The sequence below is a fragment of the Cherax quadricarinatus genome, chromosome 29, assembly GCF_038502225.1.
Source record: "Cherax quadricarinatus isolate ZL_2023a chromosome 29, ASM3850222v1, whole genome shotgun sequence".
NCBI classification, from domain to species: Eukaryota; Metazoa; Arthropoda; class Malacostraca; order Decapoda; family Parastacidae; genus Cherax; species Cherax quadricarinatus.
Genome location: NC_091320.1, coordinates 15,811,388 through 15,832,617, shown reverse-complemented (window position 1 = coordinate 15,832,617; position 21,230 = coordinate 15,811,388). Strand labels below are relative to the sequence as shown.

At 38.6% G+C, this 21,230-nt stretch overlaps 1 protein-coding gene across 4 annotated transcripts in view; it reads right to left on the bottom strand.

Annotated features, from left to right (window-relative positions):
• Positions 1-21,230, bottom strand: part of LOC128690369 (protein shuttle craft-like) — a gene marked incomplete at its 5' end in the record, with an annotated part of 249,204 nt that overhangs the window by 173,217 nt on the left and 54,757 nt on the right. For all 4 annotated transcript variants that reach the window (XM_070089620.1, XM_070089621.1, XM_070089622.1 and 1 more), the window contains 1 exon segment: positions 3,489-3,628. In XM_070089620.1, coding sequence (XP_069945721.1) covers positions 3,489-3,628 — 140 coding nt within the window.

Below are 21,230 nucleotides of genomic sequence, written 5' to 3'. Positions count from 1 at the left end.
AATTCATTATGTGAATAAAAAATCAAAATGGAATTCATTTACAAACCCTGAAAACATAACTAATTAACAGAAGAAATGTTAGTTTAGTGCCAGAATGCCTGCATTGTTTATTCTGGACCCTATTTTGAAATTGGAATATTTTGAACTTTGCATTAAATTATCCAAATTACCAATTTCCAATCACTATTTTGTAGCTGAAACAGTTGACTTCGCAATTTCTTGTGCTCAATCGATAGAATAGAAGTAATACTAGTGAAATAGCTAAGAATTTGGTCAACTAGAATAATGTAATTGGCCTAAAATGGGAGTAAAAGTCGGCAAAATCGCCCATGTGTAAATATCGCTGAGACATCAAAATTCGCGAGAGCATAATTTCATCAATTTTCGTACTTTTTGTTTTATTACCTTCAGAAAAAGAATCTCTACCATTTCGTAAGAAAAAATAATAAAATCATTTTTTTTAAATTCTTGGGACCCCGGTGCACACTTTGAAATTTGGCCTCTGGACCCTGAAAGGGTTAACCACACTCTCTGCTTCCTACTGGAGAGCCATGGCTTGATCCATGACAGCACTTTTTCCCCAGTGCCATGAGTTGACCCATTCTTTAACAGTCTTTGGTGTGATACTCTATCAAAAGCCTTACTAAAATCTAAATAAACAATATCGAATTCTTTGTCACGATCAACAGCCTCAAAAACTTTACTGAAGAAGGTTAGTAGTATAAAACTACAAAACCTGTTTAGTTATGGCTTGTCTTTAACCTCTCGACTGTTTCAGCCGTAAATATATGTCTTACAAGCCAGTGTTTTGGACATATATATACTCAATAATTTTAGTGGCTTCAAATCAAGCAGGAGAAAGCTGGTAGGCCCACATGTGAGAGAATGATCCAGTGTGCACTGTATAAAAAAATCCTGCAGCACACAGTGCATAATGAGGAAAAAAACTCCTACCGTGTTTTTGGATTAAACGCAGACTTTGAGGTGTATTTTTGTATGGTATTTATGGTTGTATTCTTGTTTTCTTGATCTCATTGATAGAATGGAAAACATATTACAGAAATAGAGATGATTTGATTAATTTCATGATGAAAATGACCTTGAAATCGAGCTCAAAATAGCGGAAATGCTCGATTTTTACCAATGTTCAAGAGTAAGCAAATCACACCACATGTCCAATACACATCAACTGGGGAGTCTAATATTCTTTCACTAGTGCACTGATATTATTTATACCATTTTTACAATAATGCAGTAGTCAGCATAACAGTAAATCTTTTATTTTTTGTTTCAATAAAAAATCAAAATAGAAAGCAAGAGTAATATAAGAGAGGCCTGGAGATGTGACTAATGAACAGAGGATATGTAATTTTAGTGCCAAAAATGTCTGCATTGTTTATTCTGGACCCTATTTTGAAATTGGCATCTTCTTTAATTTGTGTGAAATTGGCCAAATTGCCAATTTCTGACCACTTTATTGGGTAATTGAAATCGGTAAATGGGCAGGTTCTTGAATTCAATTCATAGAAAAAATGGAGTTCTAAAGAAATAGCTATGAGTTTGGTCGACTGGAACAATGGAATTGGCCGAAACAGGGCTCAAAGTCAGCAAGATCGCCAATGCGTATATATCGCCGAGATCGCTAACTTTGAGGGAGCGTGATTCCCTAAGTTTCTGATCAAATTTCGTACTTTTGGTGTCATTACCATCAGGAAAAGATTCTCTATCATTTCATAAAAAAATCATTTTTTTCCCCAAAAATTTTGCAACACAGAATGACAAAATGGGCTTGCGACAGTCAAAGGGATAAACTGTTGAAACAATTTCCTTCATAATCACCAAGTAGAAAGAAGAAACAAATAGTCTAGGAAGTTTTAAGATAAACAAAAAAATATTTATCCTTTAGAACAAATGAGAAAGTTGCTAAAGTAGCAGACAATGAAGAAGTTTAACAATATGAGGAAGGAATCTTTTGGTAATCTAACTACCAATTCCATGAGTGATAGGCAAGCCTGCTATCCACTACTACCAGAATTAACCCTTTCAGGGTCCAGAGGCCAAATTTCAAAGTGCACACCAGGGTCCAAGAATTTAAAAAAAATTATTTTTTCTTATGAAATGGTAGAGAAACTTTTTCTGAAGGTAATAAAACAAAAAGTACGAAATTTGATGGAAAATTGACAAAATTATGCTCTCGCGAATTTTGATGTGTCAGCGATATTTACGAATCAGCGATTTTGCTTACTTTGACTCCCATTTAGGCCAATTACATTATTTCAGTCAACCAAATTCTTAGCTATTTCACTAGTATTACTTCTATTCTATCGATTGTGCACAAGAAATCACCAAGTCAACTGTTTCAACTACAAAATAAAGTGACCAGAAATTGGTAATTTGGCCAATTTAATGCAAAGTTCAAAATATTCCAATTTCAAAATAGGATCCATAATGAACAATGTAGGTATTCCTAGCACTAAACTAACATTTCCTCTGTTCATTAGTCATGTTTTGAGGCTTTACAAATGAATTCCATTTTGATTTTTTATTCACATAATGAATTTTTATTCAAACCAAAAAATAAAAGATTTACTGTTATGCAATATTGTAATAATTGTATAAATATCATCACCACATTTGTGAATGTATATTAGACCCACCAGCTGGTGTGTATTAGACGAGTGAGGTCGTTTGTTTACTCTTGAACATCAGCAAAAATTTAACATTTCCGTTACTTTGAGCTCAGCTTCAAGCCATTTCCAGTGCAAAAACCAATCAAAATCATCTCTATTTCTGTACTATCTCTTCCATTCTATCAAATGAGACCACGAAATCGCAAATACATACGAAAAAACACTGCAAAGTAGCTGTTTTAATCGAAAATTACAGTCTCAGTTTTTTTATCTCTTTATACACTGTGTGCTGCAGTTGTTTTATGTGGTGCACACATACCACATAGATGTATTCTCTCATATCTAGGCCCAAATTTACCACTCACAGCTTATCAGAGTGAGCTGAGCTCATGGCGTGGATCTACGGTTTGGACCCTGAATGTAAAGCCGTAGTTCTACGGCACGGACCCTGAAAGGGTTAAAAGAACCCAAACAAGGACATGTACTTATTCTGACGACTGAGGCAACAGTGGGGACCATCACAATCAATGCAGTATGTACCCCACTTTCTTATTTAGGTTTTTTAACGTTGGTGGTGTAGTCATTACCATAACGGCTTCCATCATGCACAGCTAACAGTTGGACTCCTGCAAGATTCCTCCTCCATCATGATGTTACTTTAATGGGTGTAAAATTTTACATTATTAAAACCACAATTTCATTTATTCTTTTTTTTAAGAACCTGATTATACTGCATGTTACAAGCCAACAATCTGATTACATAACATATTGATAATATAACTATAAACAAACTATGATTATGAGTGGCAATAAACATCTTATTCAGTTACTTAGGGAATGTAGCAACAATGGGCTCACCTTGGACAGTTTCCACGGTGACATGGCTCTTCGCATTTATGTAAGCCACATGTCAACATTCTCCCACACACCAACGTACAAATGTGGTCCACATCTATACAGCATTTGGTGCTGCATTTGTGTCTGCTACAGTGACGCATCTGTGAAATAACTCATACTAAGCAATAGAAAACACACTATTTCCATTGAACTATAGAACTCTGTGCAAGAGATCAAATCTTCAGAAATACACAGGAATAAATGTCAAAATACACAATGAACAAAGTTAATGCTTCTAGTTTCCAGAACAGTGGAACCTCGGCTTACGAACTTAATCCATTCTGTGACTTTGTTCGTATCCTGATTTGTTCGTATGCTGAGTCAATTTTATTCATTTAAATTAAATGAAATGCAATTAATCTGTTCCAGCCTCTCAAGAGGCATGACAAAATAATGCTAATATCAACTCTATGGCTTAGTTATCTTTCTTTGGTCCAATCATATTATGATATGTAAACACACACTGTAACCTATGCAAAGAAATAAATATTTTCTTTATTTATTTATTTATTTAAGGAACCTCTCTTGAGGGGGAAGTTCACATCCTGAAATTTCGTTCGTATCCAGAAGCAAAAAATCGACCGAACGACAGTTCGTATCCTGAAAAAATTCGCATGGTGGGGCATTCGTACGCCGAGGCTCCACTGTATACAGTTAAAATGGACGAGTGTCCAAGTGAGAGGCGACTCCTCACACCATTACAATACAGAAATGTTCGTAATGGTTTTTAATCTTCTAAATTAATGCTAAACCATAACCAGGCTCTACCTGTTTTTTTTTTTTTTAACACATCGACTGCTTCCCACCAAGGCAGGGTGACCCAAAAAAGAAGAAACACTTTCATCATTATTCACTTCATCACTGTCCTGCCAGAGGAGTTCTGATACTACAGTTCAAAAACTGCAACAAATCTCCATCCCTCGTTCAGAGTGCAGGCACTATACTTCCGGCCTCCAGGACTTGAGCCTGGTTAACTGGTTCTTGAATCCCTTCAAATATGTGGTGGATGCAAGTTTGTCTTTAGTCCAGTATAATACTGATATACAATACCAACAAGTAGATAAGACACATGTGCAACAGTTAGATACCTCAATTAAGAAAAATTTTGCCTACACAGTAGGCTTCATCAGTTAAATACAGAGGTGGAAAATATGGAAACAGCAGAATCAGTGTTGAGGTAAAGATGTGATCAGTCCATCAACCTTGCAGCAGCAGTCTGAGGTGGTCAGTCCCACAGCCTGGAGAAGTGTTCAACTTCACAGTCTTGAACAATATGAAGCCAGAGATTTTTATTGCCAAAGGTGAAAACAGGAACTGAGAATGGAGGTGGCATCACGGGAAACAGTTCCACTAGTAGAAGTAAGAACACAAAAACCGAGGAACATCACAGCAAGAATATTGGCTCATGCTAGGCAGGTCCTCAAATCCAACTAGTGGTTTAGCAACGAAGTCACAGATGTCCTCCGTACCAAGTTACCATTGTGTTGCAGTGTCAGACAAATATCAACATACTTAAGTATTGCACTTGTGTCTTACTTATCTACTTGTCAATACTGTATATCATTTTTACACTGATACTTGTCTGACACTGCAACACAAAGGTAACTTTCAACACAATAGCAACTTCACTGTTGAACTGCTAATTGTGTGTTCCTCAACTCTTACGTTCTTACTTCCTGTGTAATTTTCTCCATCCTCCACACCTCACCTGTGGTACTATAAAAGGTTCTATTCTCATGTCTCAGCTTCATTGTTCTAAATTATGAAGTTGAACACATCTCCAGGCTGAGGGACTGACCACCTCAAACTACATTAAGGTGGATGGACTGATCACATCATCTTTAAACTCTCTGCTGCTTCTGTTGTCTCCGTATTTTCTACCTATTTATTCAACCGATAAAACTCACTGTGTAGGTGAAACATTCTGGAATGAAGATACCTTACTGTTCCACAAGTGTTTTACTTTTCTACCTTTAATTTTCCACTTTACTGTCAACTATGTAAATGAGTTCATTCTACTAAAGTAATGCTTCAAGACACTTCTGTGACACTGCTGGGTCTTCATTCCATGCTCCATTCCATGTTCTAGATTCTTCCCTGGTAAAAATGTTTGTTCTACATACCACAATATTTATGCTGTGAACACTTCTCTTAACTCCTTCTGTATAGATTACTATGTGTAAGAAGAAAAACTTTTGTTTTTCATTTTAAGTCACCCTCTCTTGGTGGGAGACAACCGGTGTGTTTAAAAAAAAAAAAAAAAAAACACTTCTCGACACAAACTAACCCACATGGAGACAAAACATAAAAAATATTAGCATTCTACATTTCGTTCCCATACTGTTCATTTCTCCATGGAAGAGCTCAAGTTCAAAAAGATTTTCCTCATAGCCCCAACACCAATTTTCTGCCATTCACGTAATTCTGATACCATTTAAGAACAGATATATAGGTGTTTAACTAAACAAGCAAGTTTCTGTTACACACTGTACATGGAAGAAAACTGAGCACACTAGCATTTAAGACTTTGTCTTCTATCTTTCAGACATTTTTTTATTCATGCTAGTATCCTACATGTCATATCAGTCTGCTTCCCCAGCTAGTGTCTTCTGTGTGATACTGTGTCAAAAGCCTGATTGCAGTTGAAGGAAGTAGTGGTCTGCCAACATTCTTTTTATAAGTTAATCCAGATCAGCATGTCATAATTAGCCTGGTAGAGATTAAGAACTGTAGATTAAACAAATTGAACTTTCGATAAAGCTAACCTCAGTATAGAGGACTTAGGTAATAACACAAAATCCACTGGATAAAATGTCATTTTCAGCCCTTTGAGTGTTTTGGTCGTACAGTGGAACCTTGAAAATCGAACGTACCAAATATCGAACGTTTTGAAAATAAGACCACTTTTTCGAACAAACTGTGTACCAAAAATCGAACGCGTTTCAAATTTCGGACCGCCGGGTACAGAACCTGTCCTCTGGCCCGCTCTGTCCGTGTCCCCGTGCAGGCGCCGTGAGCAGTCTAGCTTTGTTTATGCTTGAGTAAACACTAACCTGTGCTCTCCTTCACACATTTTACAATTATTTCGTTGTGTTTAGTGCTTCTGGGACTATGAAATAAGCTGCCATGGGCCCAAAGAAACTTGCTAGTGGTACCCGTGTGGTAAAGAAACTGAGAAACACCATAGATGTGAAGAAGGAAATAATACAGAAGTATGAGAGTGGTGTGAGACTTGTTGAGCTTGCCAGGATGTATGGGAAAAACAAGTCGACCATTGGTTCTATCCTGGCAAAGAAAGAACAAATCAAGGAAGCTGATGTTGCGAAAGGTGTTAATATGCTAACCAAAAAAAGACCACAAATAGTTGAAGAGGTTGAGAAGTTGTTGCTGGTGTGGATCAAGGATAGAGAGACTGCAGGTGATAGTGTTTCACAGACGATTATTTGCTAAGAGGCAAAGAAGTTGCATGCCGATCTGGTACAGAAAACTCCTGGAACCAGAGCTGATAGTAAATTTAAGGCCAGCAGAGGCTGGTTTGAGAGATTTAAGAAGCATAGTGGCATACACAATGTTGTAAGACATGGTGAGGCAGCCAGTTCAGACAAATGGGCAGCTGAGAAGTTTGTACAGGAGTTTAAGGGGTACATAGACAGTGAAGAATTCAAACCTGAACAAGTGTTTAATTGTGACGAAACAGGCTTGTTTTGGAAGAAAATGCCAAAACAAAGACCTTCATCACACAGGAGGAAAAGGCACTGCCAGGACACAAGCCTATGAAAGACAGGCTTACTCTTTTGTTCTGTGCTAATGCTTGTGGTGATTTTAAAGTGAAGCCTTTACTTGTGTATCATTCAGAAAATCCCAGAGTGTTTAAGAAAAACAATGTCTTTAAGAACAAGTTATGTGTCTTGTGGAAAGCTAATCATAAGGCATGGGTCACAAGACAAATTTTCAAAGAGTGGGTAAGTGAAGTGTTTGGCCCCAGTGTGAAAAAATACCTCCAGGAAAAGAAATTGCCACTCAAGTGCCTCCTGTTAATGGACAATGCTCCTGCTCATCCTCCAAACTTATTAGACCTCTTGTCTAAGGACTTCAGTTTTATAAAAGTGAAGTTCTTGCCTCCTAACACCACTCCTCTCCTTCAGCCCATGGACCAGCAGGTCATTTCTAACTTCAAAAAACTCGACACAAAAGCAGTGTTTGAAAAGTGCTTTGAAGTGACCACAGACACTAAGATGACCCTAAGAGAGTTCTGGAGGAATCACTTCAACATCTACAACTCCATAAGTCTTATAGGTAAGGCTTGGGAGGGAGTGACTTCCAGGACTTTGAACTCTGCTTGGAGACAATTGTGGCCAGATAGTGTCCAAAAGAGGGATTTTGAAGGGTTTGAGGCTGACCCTCACCCTGACCCAGCTCACCCTCTGCCTGTTGTGGACTCCATTGTGGCACTGGGGAACACCCTGGGGTTGGAGGCGAGTAGTGAGGATGTGGAAGAGTTGGTGGAGGACCACAGGGAAGAGCTAACCACTGAAGAGCTGCAAGAGCTTCATTTGGAGCAGTATCAGACCACAGCTGAGGAACTTGCTTCAGAGGAGGAGGAAGACGGAGTGGATGAGGAGCCTTCTTCAAAGATTAAGGAGATTTGTGCCAAGTGGAATGATGTCCAAATGTTTGTGCAGAAGTACCACCCTGAGCAAGCTGAAACAAGCCATCTTTGCAACAAGTTCAGTGAGAGAACCATGTCCCATTTTAGGGAAATGTTAAAGAGGCACCAGAAACAGAGGACTGTGGACAGTTATTTTGTGAGACAGGGGTCCAGTGACTCTCAAGCTGGTCCTAGTGGCATTAAAAGACAGAGAAGGGAAGTAACCCCAGAGAGGGCTTTACCTGAAGTCCTCATGGATGGGGATTCTCCTTCCAAACACTAACCCCAACTCCCTCTCTTCTCCTCCCTATCTTCCAGATGCCATCACCAATCTTCAATAAAGGCAAGTAAAAATGTTATTTTATATTTTATATTATATGTATATATTATTAATTAATCTCTATAAAATGTATTTTTTGTGTGAATATTTTTGGGTTTCTGGAACGGATTAATTGTATTTCCATTATTTCTTATGAGAAATATTGATTCGAATTTCAGACTTTTCGAAATTAGAACTAGCTCCTGGAACGGATTAAGTTCGATTTTTGAGGTTCCACTGTATATACATGTATACGTCTTACGAGCCAGTGTTTCGGACATATATATACTCAATAATTGAAAAAAAAAAAAAAAACGACTGTAAAATGGAGTTCTAAAGAAATAGCTATGAGTTTGGTCAACTGGAACAACGGAATTGGCCAAAAACAGGGCTCAAAGTTGGCAAAATCGCCGATGTGTATATGTCGCCGAGACCACTAAATTCACGGGCGCGTAATTCAGTGAGTTTTCGACCAAATATCGTACTTTTGGTGTCATTACCATCTGGAAAAGATTCTCTATCATTTCATAAGAAAAATTTTTTTCCCAAAAATTCTGCGACATAGAAAGACAGTTTCAGAAAGGGGTTTTCGAAAGTCAAAGGGTTAACTCCTTTATTTTCAAATACAGTGAAACCCAGAGTCTCGTACGCCGAGTATCGTACACTTCGAGTTTACAACTGTTTTTTCGGCTAAGTTTTGTCCCGAGTTTTGCACTGTGCGCCGTGTTTCATCCTGCGTACCAGACCTGTCTGCCCATGCCTGTGCGCCTACCCGCACATCCGTCGTGAGTCAATCTGGCTTTGTTTTTCCTCGAGTGAACATTACATTATGTACTAGGCATTTAAAGTGCCCTAGAGAGATAAAATGCATATACAGTACACTCACTGCTTTTTTTTCCTTTTTTTTTTAACAAGTCGGCCGTCTCCCACCGAGGCAGGGTGACCCAAAAAGAAAGAAAATCCCCAAAAGAAAATACTTTCATCATTCAACACTTTCACCTCACTCACACATAATCAATGTTTTTGCAGAGATGCTCAGAATACATCAGTTTAGAAGCATATACGTATAAAGATACACAACATATCCCTCCAAAATGCCAATATCCCAAACCCCTCCTTTAAAGTGCAAGCATTGTACTTCCCATTTCCAGGAATCAAGTCCAGCTATATAAAATAACCGGTTTCCCTGAATCCCTTGAAAAAATATTACCCTGCTCACACTCCAACAGATCGTCAGGTCCCAAATACCATTTGTCTCCATTCACTCCTATCTAACATGCTCACGCATGCTTGCTATAAGTCCAAGCCCCTCGCCCACAACACCTCCTTTACCTTGTCCCTCCAACCTTTTTGAGGACGACCCTTACCCCCGCCTTCCTTCCCCTACAGATTTATACACTCTCCATGTCATTCTACTTTGATCCATTCTCTCGAAATGACCAAACCACCTCAACAACCTCTCTTCAGCCCTCTGACTAATACTTTTATTAACTCCACACCTTTTCCTAATTTCCACAATCCAAATTTTCTGCATAATATTTACACCACACATTGCCCTTAGACAGGACATCTCCACTGCCTCCAACTGTTTCCTCGCTGCAGCATTTACAACCCAAGCTTCATACCCATATAAGAGTGTTGATACAAATATACTTTCATACATTCCCTTCTTTGCCTCCGTAGATAACGTTTTTTGTCTCCACATAAACCTCAACGCACCACTCACTTTTTTTCCTTCAACAATCCTATGATTAACCTCATCCTTTATAAATCCATCCGCTGACACGTCAACTCCCAAATATCTGAAAACATTCACTTCTTCCACACTCCTCCACTCCAATTTGATATCCAGTTTTTCTTTATCTAAATCATTTCACACCCTCATTACCTTACTCTTTTCTATGTTCACTTTCAATTTTCTACCTTTACACACACTCTCCCAAACTCGTCCACTAACCTTTGCAATTTTTCTTTAGAATCTCCCATAAGCACAGTATCATCAGCAAAAAGTAAATGTGTCAATTTCAACTTTCTACTTTGACAAACACTCCCAAACTCGTCCGCTAACCTTAGCAATTTTTCTTTAGAATCTTCCCATTTTGTATTTGATTCCCCATAATTTAATCCCACCCCTCTCCCGAACACCCTAGCATTTACTTCTTTTACAACCCCATCTATAAATATATTAAACAACCATGGTGACGTTACACATCCCTGTCTAAGACCTACTTTTACTGGGAAGTAGTCTTCCTCTCTTCTACACACCCTAACCTGAGCCTCACTATCCTCATAAAAACTCTTTACACCATTTAGTAACTTACCACCTATTCTATATACTTGCAACATCTGCCACATTGCTCCCCTTTCCACTATCATATGCCTTTTCTAAATCCATAAATGCAATGAAAACTTCCCTACCTTTATCTAAATACTGTTCACTGTTACTTAACTTAAAATATTTGTGGTCTTAATGGTCTTAATATAGGGTGCAAGGTGAATAGTAAGGTAGGCAGGTATGAAAGTGTGGTAGGTATGTAAACCCCATCTGGCTACCGCACTCATACGTTATATACTAGGTTTTTAAAGTGCCTTAGAGTGATAAAATGCATATACAGTACACTCATTACTTACCTTAAAATATTTGTAGTCTTAATGGTCTTAATATATGGTGCAAGGTGAATAATACGTGACACAGATCACTCTTTGATATCCCTCGTGTTCATCTCTCCCTATGCAAAAATGCCATGCACATAAAAGGCCCGAAGATCTGGAATTCATTGCCAGAACACACTAAAGGACCCCTATCTGCATATCAGTTTAAGGCCCTAATAAGAAATCACCTCATCACCAAAATTTAACCAGACAAACTGTACCTAATCACTACTAGGTTCTCAAAAGCTACTCATATTGTGCTGATGAATGCTCAACCACTTACTACTTCGAAATTAGGATGTCTATTTTTTCATTGTTTTAAACCTTTCAGGGTCCAGAGGACAAATTTCAAAGTGCGCACCAGGGTCCATAAATTTTCAAAAATCTGAAAAATCTGAAGGTAATAAAACAAAAAGTACGAAATTTGATGGAAAACTGATGAAATTATGTTCTCGTGAATTTTGATGTGTCAGCGATATTTACACATCAGCGATTTTGCCGACTTTGACTCCAATTTTAGAGCAATTACAGTATTCCAGTCAACAAAATTCTTAGCTATTTAACCCTTTCAGGGTCCGTCCCGTAGATCTACGGCTTTACGTTCAGGGTCCAAACCGTAGATCTACGCCATGAGCTCAGCTCACTTTGATAAACTGTGTGGTACATTTGGGCCTAGATATGAGAGAATACATCTATGTGGTATGTGTGCACCACATAAAACAAATCCTGCAGCACACTGTGTATAATGAGAGAAAAAACTGAGACCATGATTTTCGAATAAAACAGCAACTTTGCAGTGTTTTTTCATGTGTTTTTTATACAGTGGACCCCCGGTTAACGATATTTTTTCACTCCAGAAGTATGTTCAGGTGCCAGTACTGACCGAATTTGTTCCCATAAGAAATATTGTGAAGTAGATTAGTCCATTTCAGACCCCCAAACATACACGTTCAAACGCACTTACATAAATACACTTACATAATTGGTCACATTCGGAGGTAATCGTTATGCAGGGGTCCACTGTAGTTGTATTTGCGATTTCTTGGCCCCTTTTGATAGAATGGAAGACATATTACAAAAATAGAGATGATTTTGATTGGTTTTAGCACAGGAAATGGCTTGAAACTGAGCTCAAAGTAATGAAAATGTTAAATTTTTGCAGATGTTCAAGAGTAAACAAACGACCTCACACGTCTAATACACACCAGCTGGTGGGTCTAATATACATTCACAGATGTGGTGATGATATTTATACAATTATTACAATATTGCATAACGGTAAATCTTCTATATTTTGGTGTGAATAAAAATTCATTATGTGAATAAAAAATCAAAATGGAATTTATTTGTAAAGCCTCAAAACACAACTAATGAACAGAGGAAATGTTAGTTTAGTGCCAGGAATATCTACATTGTTTATTCTGGACCCTATTTTGAAATTGGAGTATTTTGAACTTAGTGTTAAATTGGCCAAATTACCAATTTCCGATCACTTTATTTTGTAGTTGAAACAGTTGACCTGGCGATTTCTTGTGCTCAATCGATAGAATAGAAGTAATACTAGTGAAATAGCTAAGAATTTGGTCGACTGGAATAATGTAATTGGCCTAAAATGAGAGTCAAAATCGGCAAAATCGCAGATTCGTAAATATCGGTGACACATCAAAATTCACGAGAGCATAATTTCGTCAATTTTCCATCAAATTTCATACTTTTTGTTTTATTACCTTCACAAAAAGATTCTCTACCATTTCATAAGAAAAAATAATTTTTTTTTTTGAAAATTCTTGGACACTGGGGCACCACTTCAGATTTTGGCCTTGGACCCTGAAGGGGTTAACTAGTATTACTTCTATTCTATCGATTGAGCACAAGAAATCAAGTCAACTGTTTCAACAACAAAATAAAGTGACTGGAAATTGGTAATTTGGCCAATTTAATGCAAAGTTCAAAATATTCCAATTTAAAAATAGGGTCCAGAATAAACAATGCAGGCATTCCTGGCACTAAACTAACATTTCCTCTGTTCATTAGTTACATTTTCAGGCTTTACAAATGAATTCCATTTTGATTTTTTATTCACATAATGAATTTTTATTCAAACTAAAAAATAGAAGATTTACTGTTATATAATACTGTAATAATTACATAAATAATATCAACACATTTGTGAATGTACAGTGGACCCCTGGTTCGCGATACTATCGGTATCCGATAAATCCGGTAACCGATGCATTATATCGCAGAAAATTTGCCTCGCTTCCCGATACAAAACCCGGTATGCGATGTGGTTCGTACGAGACGTGTCCATGTGTGGCCTGAACTGCCCCGTGTGGGACTTTTTCTATGACTGGTTACACCATGCATTTGCCCCCAATGTGAAAAATTACCTAACTGAAAAGGAATTAGACCTTAAGTGCCTCCTGGTATTAGACAATGCCCCTGGTCATCCTACAGACTTGGCAGAGCAACTTTCTGGGGACATGAGTTTCATTAAAGTCAAGTTTTTTGCCTCCTAATACCACTCCTCTCCTGCAGCCCATGGACCAGCAGGTTATTTCCAACTTCAAGAAACTGTACACAAAAGCTATGTTTGAAAGGTGCTTTGAAGTGACCACAGAAACTCAATCGACTCTAAAGGAGTTTTGGAAGGATCACTTTACTATCCTCAATTGTGTAAAACTTATAGGTAAGGCTTGGGAGGAAGTGACTAAGAGGACCTTGAACTCTGCCTGGAAAAGACTGTGGCCAGAATGTGTAGACAAAAGGGATTTCAAAGAGTTTGAGGCTAACCCTGAGAAGCCTATGCCAGTTGAGGAATCCATTGTGGCATTGGGGAAGTCCTTGGGGTTGGAGGTTAGTGGGGAGGATGTGGAAGAGTTGGTGGAGGAGGACAATGAAGAACTAACCACTGATGAGCTGCTAGATCATCTTCAACAGCAAGAGGCCACACCTGAGGAAACTGCTTCGGAGGAGGGGAGAGAGAAATTGAAGAAGTTGCCTACTTCAAAGATTAAGGAAATATGTGCAAAGTGGCTTGAAGTGCAAACCTTTATGGATGAAAATCACCCTCAGACAGCTATTGCAAGCTGTGCTGGTGACTATTACACTGACAATGTTGTGAACCACTTTAGGAAAGTCATAAAGGAACGAGAGGTACATTCCTCTATGGACAGATATATTGTGCGACAGAGGTCCAGTGACTCTCAACCTGGTCCTAGTGGCATTAAAAAAAGAAGGGAAGTAACCCCGGAAAAGGACTTGCTACCTCAAGTCCTAATGGAAGGGGATTCCCCTTCTAAATGCTAACTCCATCCACACTCTCCCCTCCTCCCATCCTATCAATCATCACCAGATCTTCATTAAAGGTAAGTGTCAATTATTCTTTCATTATTTATTGTTACTGTTGTTATTGTAATTACTATTCTATTGCATTAAACTTAATATTTCATGTGGTAAAAGTTTTTTCATACTTTTGGGTGTCTTTCACGGATTAATTTGATTTCCATTATTTCTTACGGGGAAAATTGATTCACTTTCCGATATTTTTGGTTTACGATGAGCTCTCAGGAACGGATTAGTATCGCGAACCGGGGGTCCACTGTATATTACACCCACCAGCTGTCAGGTATTAGACTTGTGAGGTCATTTGTTTACTCTTGAACATCAGAAAAAACTTAACATTTCTGCTATTTTGAGCTCAGTTTCAAGCCATTTCCAGTACTTAAACCAATCAAAATCATCTCTATTTCTGTACTATATCTTCCATTATAACAAATAAGACCAAGAAATCGCAAATACACCTATAAAAAACATACGAAAAAGCACTGCAGAGTCGCTGTTTTAATCTAAAATTACTGTCTCAGTTTTTTTCTCTCATTATGCACTGTGTGCTGCAGGATCTGTTTTATGTGGTGCACACATACCACATAGATGTATTCTCTCATATCTAGGCCCAAATTTACTGCTCACAGCTTATCAGAGTGAGCTGAGCTCATGGCGTAGATCTATGGTTTGGACCATGAACGTAAAGCCATAGATCTATGGCACGGACCCTGAACGGGTTAAATAGTAGATTGTAATATAGTACATCACACTGTAAATTGTTCCAGTGTAATACCAAATTTCATTGTTTTAAATAGTACTAAACTGTAATACATCATACTGTAAATTTTTTTAAATTGTTATACAGTGGACCCCCGGTTAACGATATTTTTTCACTCCAGAAGTATGTTCAGGTGCCAGTACTGACCGAATTTGTTCCCATAAGAAATATTGTGAAGTAGATTAGTCCATTTCAGACCCCCAAACATACACGTACAAACGCACTTACATAAATACACTTACATAACTGGTCGCATTAGGAGGTAATCGTTATGCGGGGATCCACTGTATTTTGATACTGTAATCTTTATTAACTAATTTAACCCTTTGACTGTTTTGGCCATATGTATATGAATGTATGTATGTATATGTATATGAATGATGAAGTAAAGGGTGTGATAAAAGAGAAAAGGTAGCTTATGAGAGATTTTTACAAAGCAGAAGTGTTATAAGAAGAGCAGAGTATATGGAGAGTAAAAGAAAGGTAAAGAGGGTGGTGAGAGAGTGCAAAAGGAGAGCAGATGATAGAGTGGGAGAGGCACTGTCAAGAAATTTTAATGAAAATAAGAAAAAATTTTGGAGTGAGTTAAACAAGTTAAGAAAGCCTAGGGAAAATATGGATTTGTCAGTTAAAAACAGAGTAGGGGAGTTAGTAGATGGGGAGAGGGAGGTATTAGGTAGATGGCGAGAATATTTTGAGGAACTTTTAAATGTTAAGGAAGAAACAGAGGCAGTAATTTCATGCACTGGTCAGGGAGGTATACCATCTTTTAGGAGTGAAGAAGAGCAGAATGTAAGTGTGGGGGAGGTACGTGAGGCATTACGTAAAATGAAAGGGGGTAAAGCAGCTGGAACTGATGGGATCATGACAGAAATGTTAAAAGCAGGGGGGGATATAGTGTTGGAGTGGTTGGTACTTTTGTTTAATAAATGTATGAAAGAGGGGAAGGTACCTAGGGATTGGCGGAGAGCATGTATAGTCCCTTTATATAAAGGGAAAGGGGACAAAAGAGACTGTAAAAATTATAGAGGAATAAGCTTACTGAGTATACCAGGAAAAGTGTACGGTAGGGTTATAATTGAAAGAATTAGAGGTAAGACAGAATGTAGGATTGCGGATGAGCAAGGAGGTTTCAGAGTGGGTAGGGGATGTGTAGATCAAGTGTTTACATTGAAGCATATATGTGAACAGTATTTAGATAAAGGTAGGGAAGTTTGTATTGCATTTATGGATTAAGAAAAGGCATATGATAGAGTGGATAGAGGAGCAATGTGGCAGATGTTGCAAGTATATGGAATAGGTGGTAAATTATTAAATGCTGTAAAGAGTTTTTATGAGGATAGTGAGGCTCAGGTTAGGGTGTGTAGAAGAGAGGGAGACTACTTCTCGGTAAAAGTAGGTCTTAGACAGGGATGTGTAATGTCACCATGGTTGTTTAATATATTTATAGATGGGGTTGTAAAGGAAGTAAATGCTAGGGTGTTTGGGAGAGGGGTGGGATTAAATTTTGGGGAATCAAATTCAAAATGGGAATTGACACAGTTACTTTTTGCTGATGATACTGTGCTTATGGGAGATTCTAAAGAAAAATTGCAAAGGTTAGTGGATGAGTTTGGGAATGTGTGTAAAGGTAGAAAGTTGAAAGTGAACATAGAAAAGAGTAAGGTGATGAGGGTATCAAATGATTTAGATAAAGAAAAATTGGATATCAAATTGGGGAGGAGGAGTATGGAAGAAGTGAATGTTTTCAGATACTTGGGAGTTGACGTGTCGGCGGATGGATTTATGAAGGTTGAGGTTAATCATAGAATTGATGAGGGAAAAAAGGTGAGTGGTGCGTTGAGGTATATGTGGAGTCAAAAAACGTTATCTATGGAGGCAAAGAAGGGAATGTATGAAAGTATAGTAGTACCAACACTCTTATATGGGTGTGAAGCTTGGGTGGTAAATACAGCAGCGAGGAGACGGTTGGAGGCAGTGGAGATGTCCTGTTTAAGGGCAATGTGTGGTGTAAATATTATGCAAAAAATTCGGAGTGTGGAAATTAGGAGAAGGTGTGGAGTTAATAAAAGTATTAATCAGAGGGCAGAAGAGGGGTTGTTGAGGTGGTTTGGTCATTTAGAGAGAATGGATCAAAGTAGAATGACATGGAAAGTATATAAATCTATAGGGGAAGGAAGGCAGGGTAGGGGTCGTCCTCGAAAGGGTTGGAGAGAGGGGGTAAAGGAGGTTTTGTGGGCAAGGGGCTTGGACTTCCAGCAAGCGTGCGTGAGCGTGTTAGATAGGAGTGAATGGAGACGAATGGTACTTGGGACCTGACGATCTGTTGGAGTGTGAGCAGGGTAATATTTAGTGAAGGGATTCAGGGAAACTGGTTATTTTCATATAGTCGGACTTGAGTCCTGGAAATGGGAAGTACAATGCCTGCACTTTAAAGGAGGGGTTTGGGATATTGGCAGTTTGGAGGGATATGTTGTGTGTCTTTATATGTGTATGCTTCTGGACTGTTGTATTCTGAGCACCTCTGCAAAAACAGTGATAATGTGCGAGTGTGGTGAAAGTGTTGAATGATGATGAAAGTATTTTCTTTTTGGGGATTTTCTTTCTTTTTTTTGGGTCACCCTGCCTCGGTGGGAAACGGCCGACTTGTTGAAAAAAAAAAAAAAAAGAAAAAAAAGTATATGTCTTACGAGCCAGTGTTTCGGACGTAGATATACTCAATAATTCTAGTGGCTACAAATCAAACAGGAGAAAGCTATTAGGCCTACATGTGAGAGAATAGGTCTGTGTGGTCAGTGTGCACTGTATAAAAAAATCATGCAGCATGCAGTGCATAATGAGAGAAAAAAAATTCCGACTGTGGTTGTATTCTCATTTTCTTGGTCTCATTTGATAAAATGGAAAACATATTACAGAAATTGAGATGATTTTGATTAGTTTCACGATGAAAACGACCTTGAAATTGAGCTCAAAGTAGCAGAAATGTTCAATTTTTACCAATGTTCAAGAGTAAGCAAATTACACCACACATCCAATACACGTCAACTGAGGAGTCTAATACAGTGGACCCCCAGCATTCGATGGCAGCGGTATACGTTAAATCCAGTATTCGATACATTTTAACGCAAAAATTTTGCCTCGCCACTTGTTAAAAAACCCTCCACACGCGATTCGTCCGGGACGCGTCCACGTGAGGCCTCAACTGCCCCGTGCGTGTCAGTGTTTACAAGCCAGCCAGTGTGCTTGCAACTAAGCATACATTCGGTACATTCCATATTATCACAGTGTTTTTGGTGCTTGTTTCTTCAAAATAAGTCACCATGAGCCCCAAGAAAGCTTCTAGTGCCAACCTTGTGGTAAAAAGGGTGAGAATTAGTATGGAAATTAAGAAAGATTTTGAAGGGTTTGGGGCTAACCCTCAGAAGCCTATGCCAGTTGTAGAATCCATTGTGCCTACTTCAAAAATTAAGGAAATGTGTGCAAAGTGGATTGAACTGCAAACCTTTATGGATAAAAATCACCCTAACACAGCTATTGCAAGCCATGCTGGTGACTATTACAATGACAATGTTGTGGCCCATTTTAGACAAATCTTAAAGGAACGGTAGGAACAGAGCTCTAGGACAGATTTGTTGTGCGACAGAGGTCCAGTGACTCTCAAGCTGGTCCTAGTGGCATTAAAAGAAGAATGAAAGTAACCCCGGAAAAGGACTTGCTACCTCAAGTCCTAATGGAAGGGGATTCCCCTTCTAAACATTAACAACTTCGACACTCTCCCCTCCTCCCATCCCATCAATCATCACCAGATCTTCATTAAAGGTAAGTGCCATGTATTCTATTGTTAGTAGAGCACTACTAACTATGCATGTCTTCTTCAGTTTGTGTGCATTAAACTTAATATTTCATGTGGTAAAACTTTTTTTTCCATAGTACTTCTGGGTGTCTTGCACGGATTAATTTGATTTCCATTATTTCTTATGGGGAAAATTAATTCACCTTCCGATAATTTTGGCATACGATGAGCTCTCAGGAACGGATTAATATCGTATACCGGGGGTCCACTGTATTCTTTCACTAGTGCACTGATATTATTTATACAATTTTTACAAGAATGCAGTAGTCTGCATAACAGTAAATCTTTTGTGTGAATAAAAAATAAAAATAGAAAGCAAGGGTAATATAAGAGGGGCCTGGAGACATGACTAATGAACAGAGGATATGTTTAGTGCCAAGAATGTCTGCATTGTTTATTTTGGACCCTATTTTGAAATAGGCAAATTTTTTAATTTGTGCAAAATTGGCCAAATTGCCAATTTCTGACCACTTTATTGGGTAGTCGAAATCTGTAAATGGGTGGTTTCTTGTACTCAATTGATAGAAAAAATGGAGTTCTAAAGAAATAGCTATGAGTTTGGTCAACTGGAATAATGTAATTGGGGCTGCAACAGTCAAAGGGTTAAGAAGATCTTAAGAGTTGAGATTGGTTTTAAATAAAAGATCAGTGCCTATATAGTGGACCCTCGACCAAGGATGGCATTGATTAACGATAAATCCGACTTGCAATACATTTTAACGCAAAAATTTTGCCTCGACTAGCGCTAAAAAACCCGACCAACACTATTCATTCCGTTCAAGACACGTCCACTTTGGCCTGAGCGCGCCTCACTTGTCCCATGGGTGCCAGTGTTTACAAGCCAGCCAGCCACCGCGGTCGCTTCCAAACATACAATTGGAACATTTCATATTATCACAGCCTTTGCAGTGATTGCACCTGCAAAGTAAGTCACCATGGGCCCCAAGAAAGCTTCCAGTGCCAACCCTACAGCAAAAAGGGTGAGAATTTCTATGGAGATGAAGAAAGAGATCATTGCTAAGTATGAAAGTGGAGTGCGTGTCTCCGAGATGGTCAGGTTGTATAGTAAACCCCAATCAACTATCGCTACTATTGTGGGCAAGAAAATGGCAATCAAGGAAGCTGTTCTTGCCAAAGGTGCAACTATGTTTTTGAAACTGAGATCGCAAGTGATAGAAGATGTTGAGAGACTCTTACTGGTGTGGATAAACGAAAAACAGATAGCAGGAGATTGCATCTCTCAAGCGATCATATGTGAAAAGGCTAGGAAGTTGCATGACGATTTAATTAAAAAAATGCCAGCAACTAGTGGTGATGTGAGTGAATTTAAGGCCAGCAAAGGTTGGTTTGAGAGATTTAAGAAGCGTAGTGGCATTCATAGTGTGATTAGGCATGGTGAGGCTGCCAGTTCGGACCACAAAGCAGCTGAAAAATATGTGCAGGAATTCAAGGAGTACATAGACAGTGAAGGACTGAAACCTGAACAAGTGTTTAATTGTGACAAAACATTCCTGATTTGGAAGAAATTACCAAGCAGGACCTACATTACTCAGGAGGAAAAGGCACTCACAGGACATAAGCCTATGAAAGACAGGCTTACTCTGTTGATGTGTGCCAATGCTAGTGGTGATTGCAAAGTGAAGCCTTTATTGTGTATCACTCTGAAACTCCCAGAGTGTTCAGGAAAAACAATGTCCTCAAGGCTAATTTGTGTGTGCTGTGGAGGGCAAACAGTAAGGCATGGATCACTAGGGACTTTTTCTAAGACTGGTTACACCATGCATTTGCCCCCACTGTGAAAAATTACCCAATTGAAAAGAAATTAGACCTTAAGTGTCTCCTGGTATTAGACAATGCTCCTGGTCATCCTTCAGACCTGGCAGAGCGACTTTCTAGGGACATGAGCTTCATTAAGGTGAAGTTTTTGCCTCCAAATACCACTCCTCTCCTGCAGCCCATGGACCAGCAGGTCATTTCCAACTTCAAGAAACTGTACACAAAAGCTATGTTTGAAAGGTGCTTTGTAGTGACCTCAGAAACTCAACTGGCTCTAAGAGAGTTTTGGAAAGATCACTTTACCATCCTCAATTGTGCAAACATTATAGGTAAGGCTTGGGAGGAAGTGA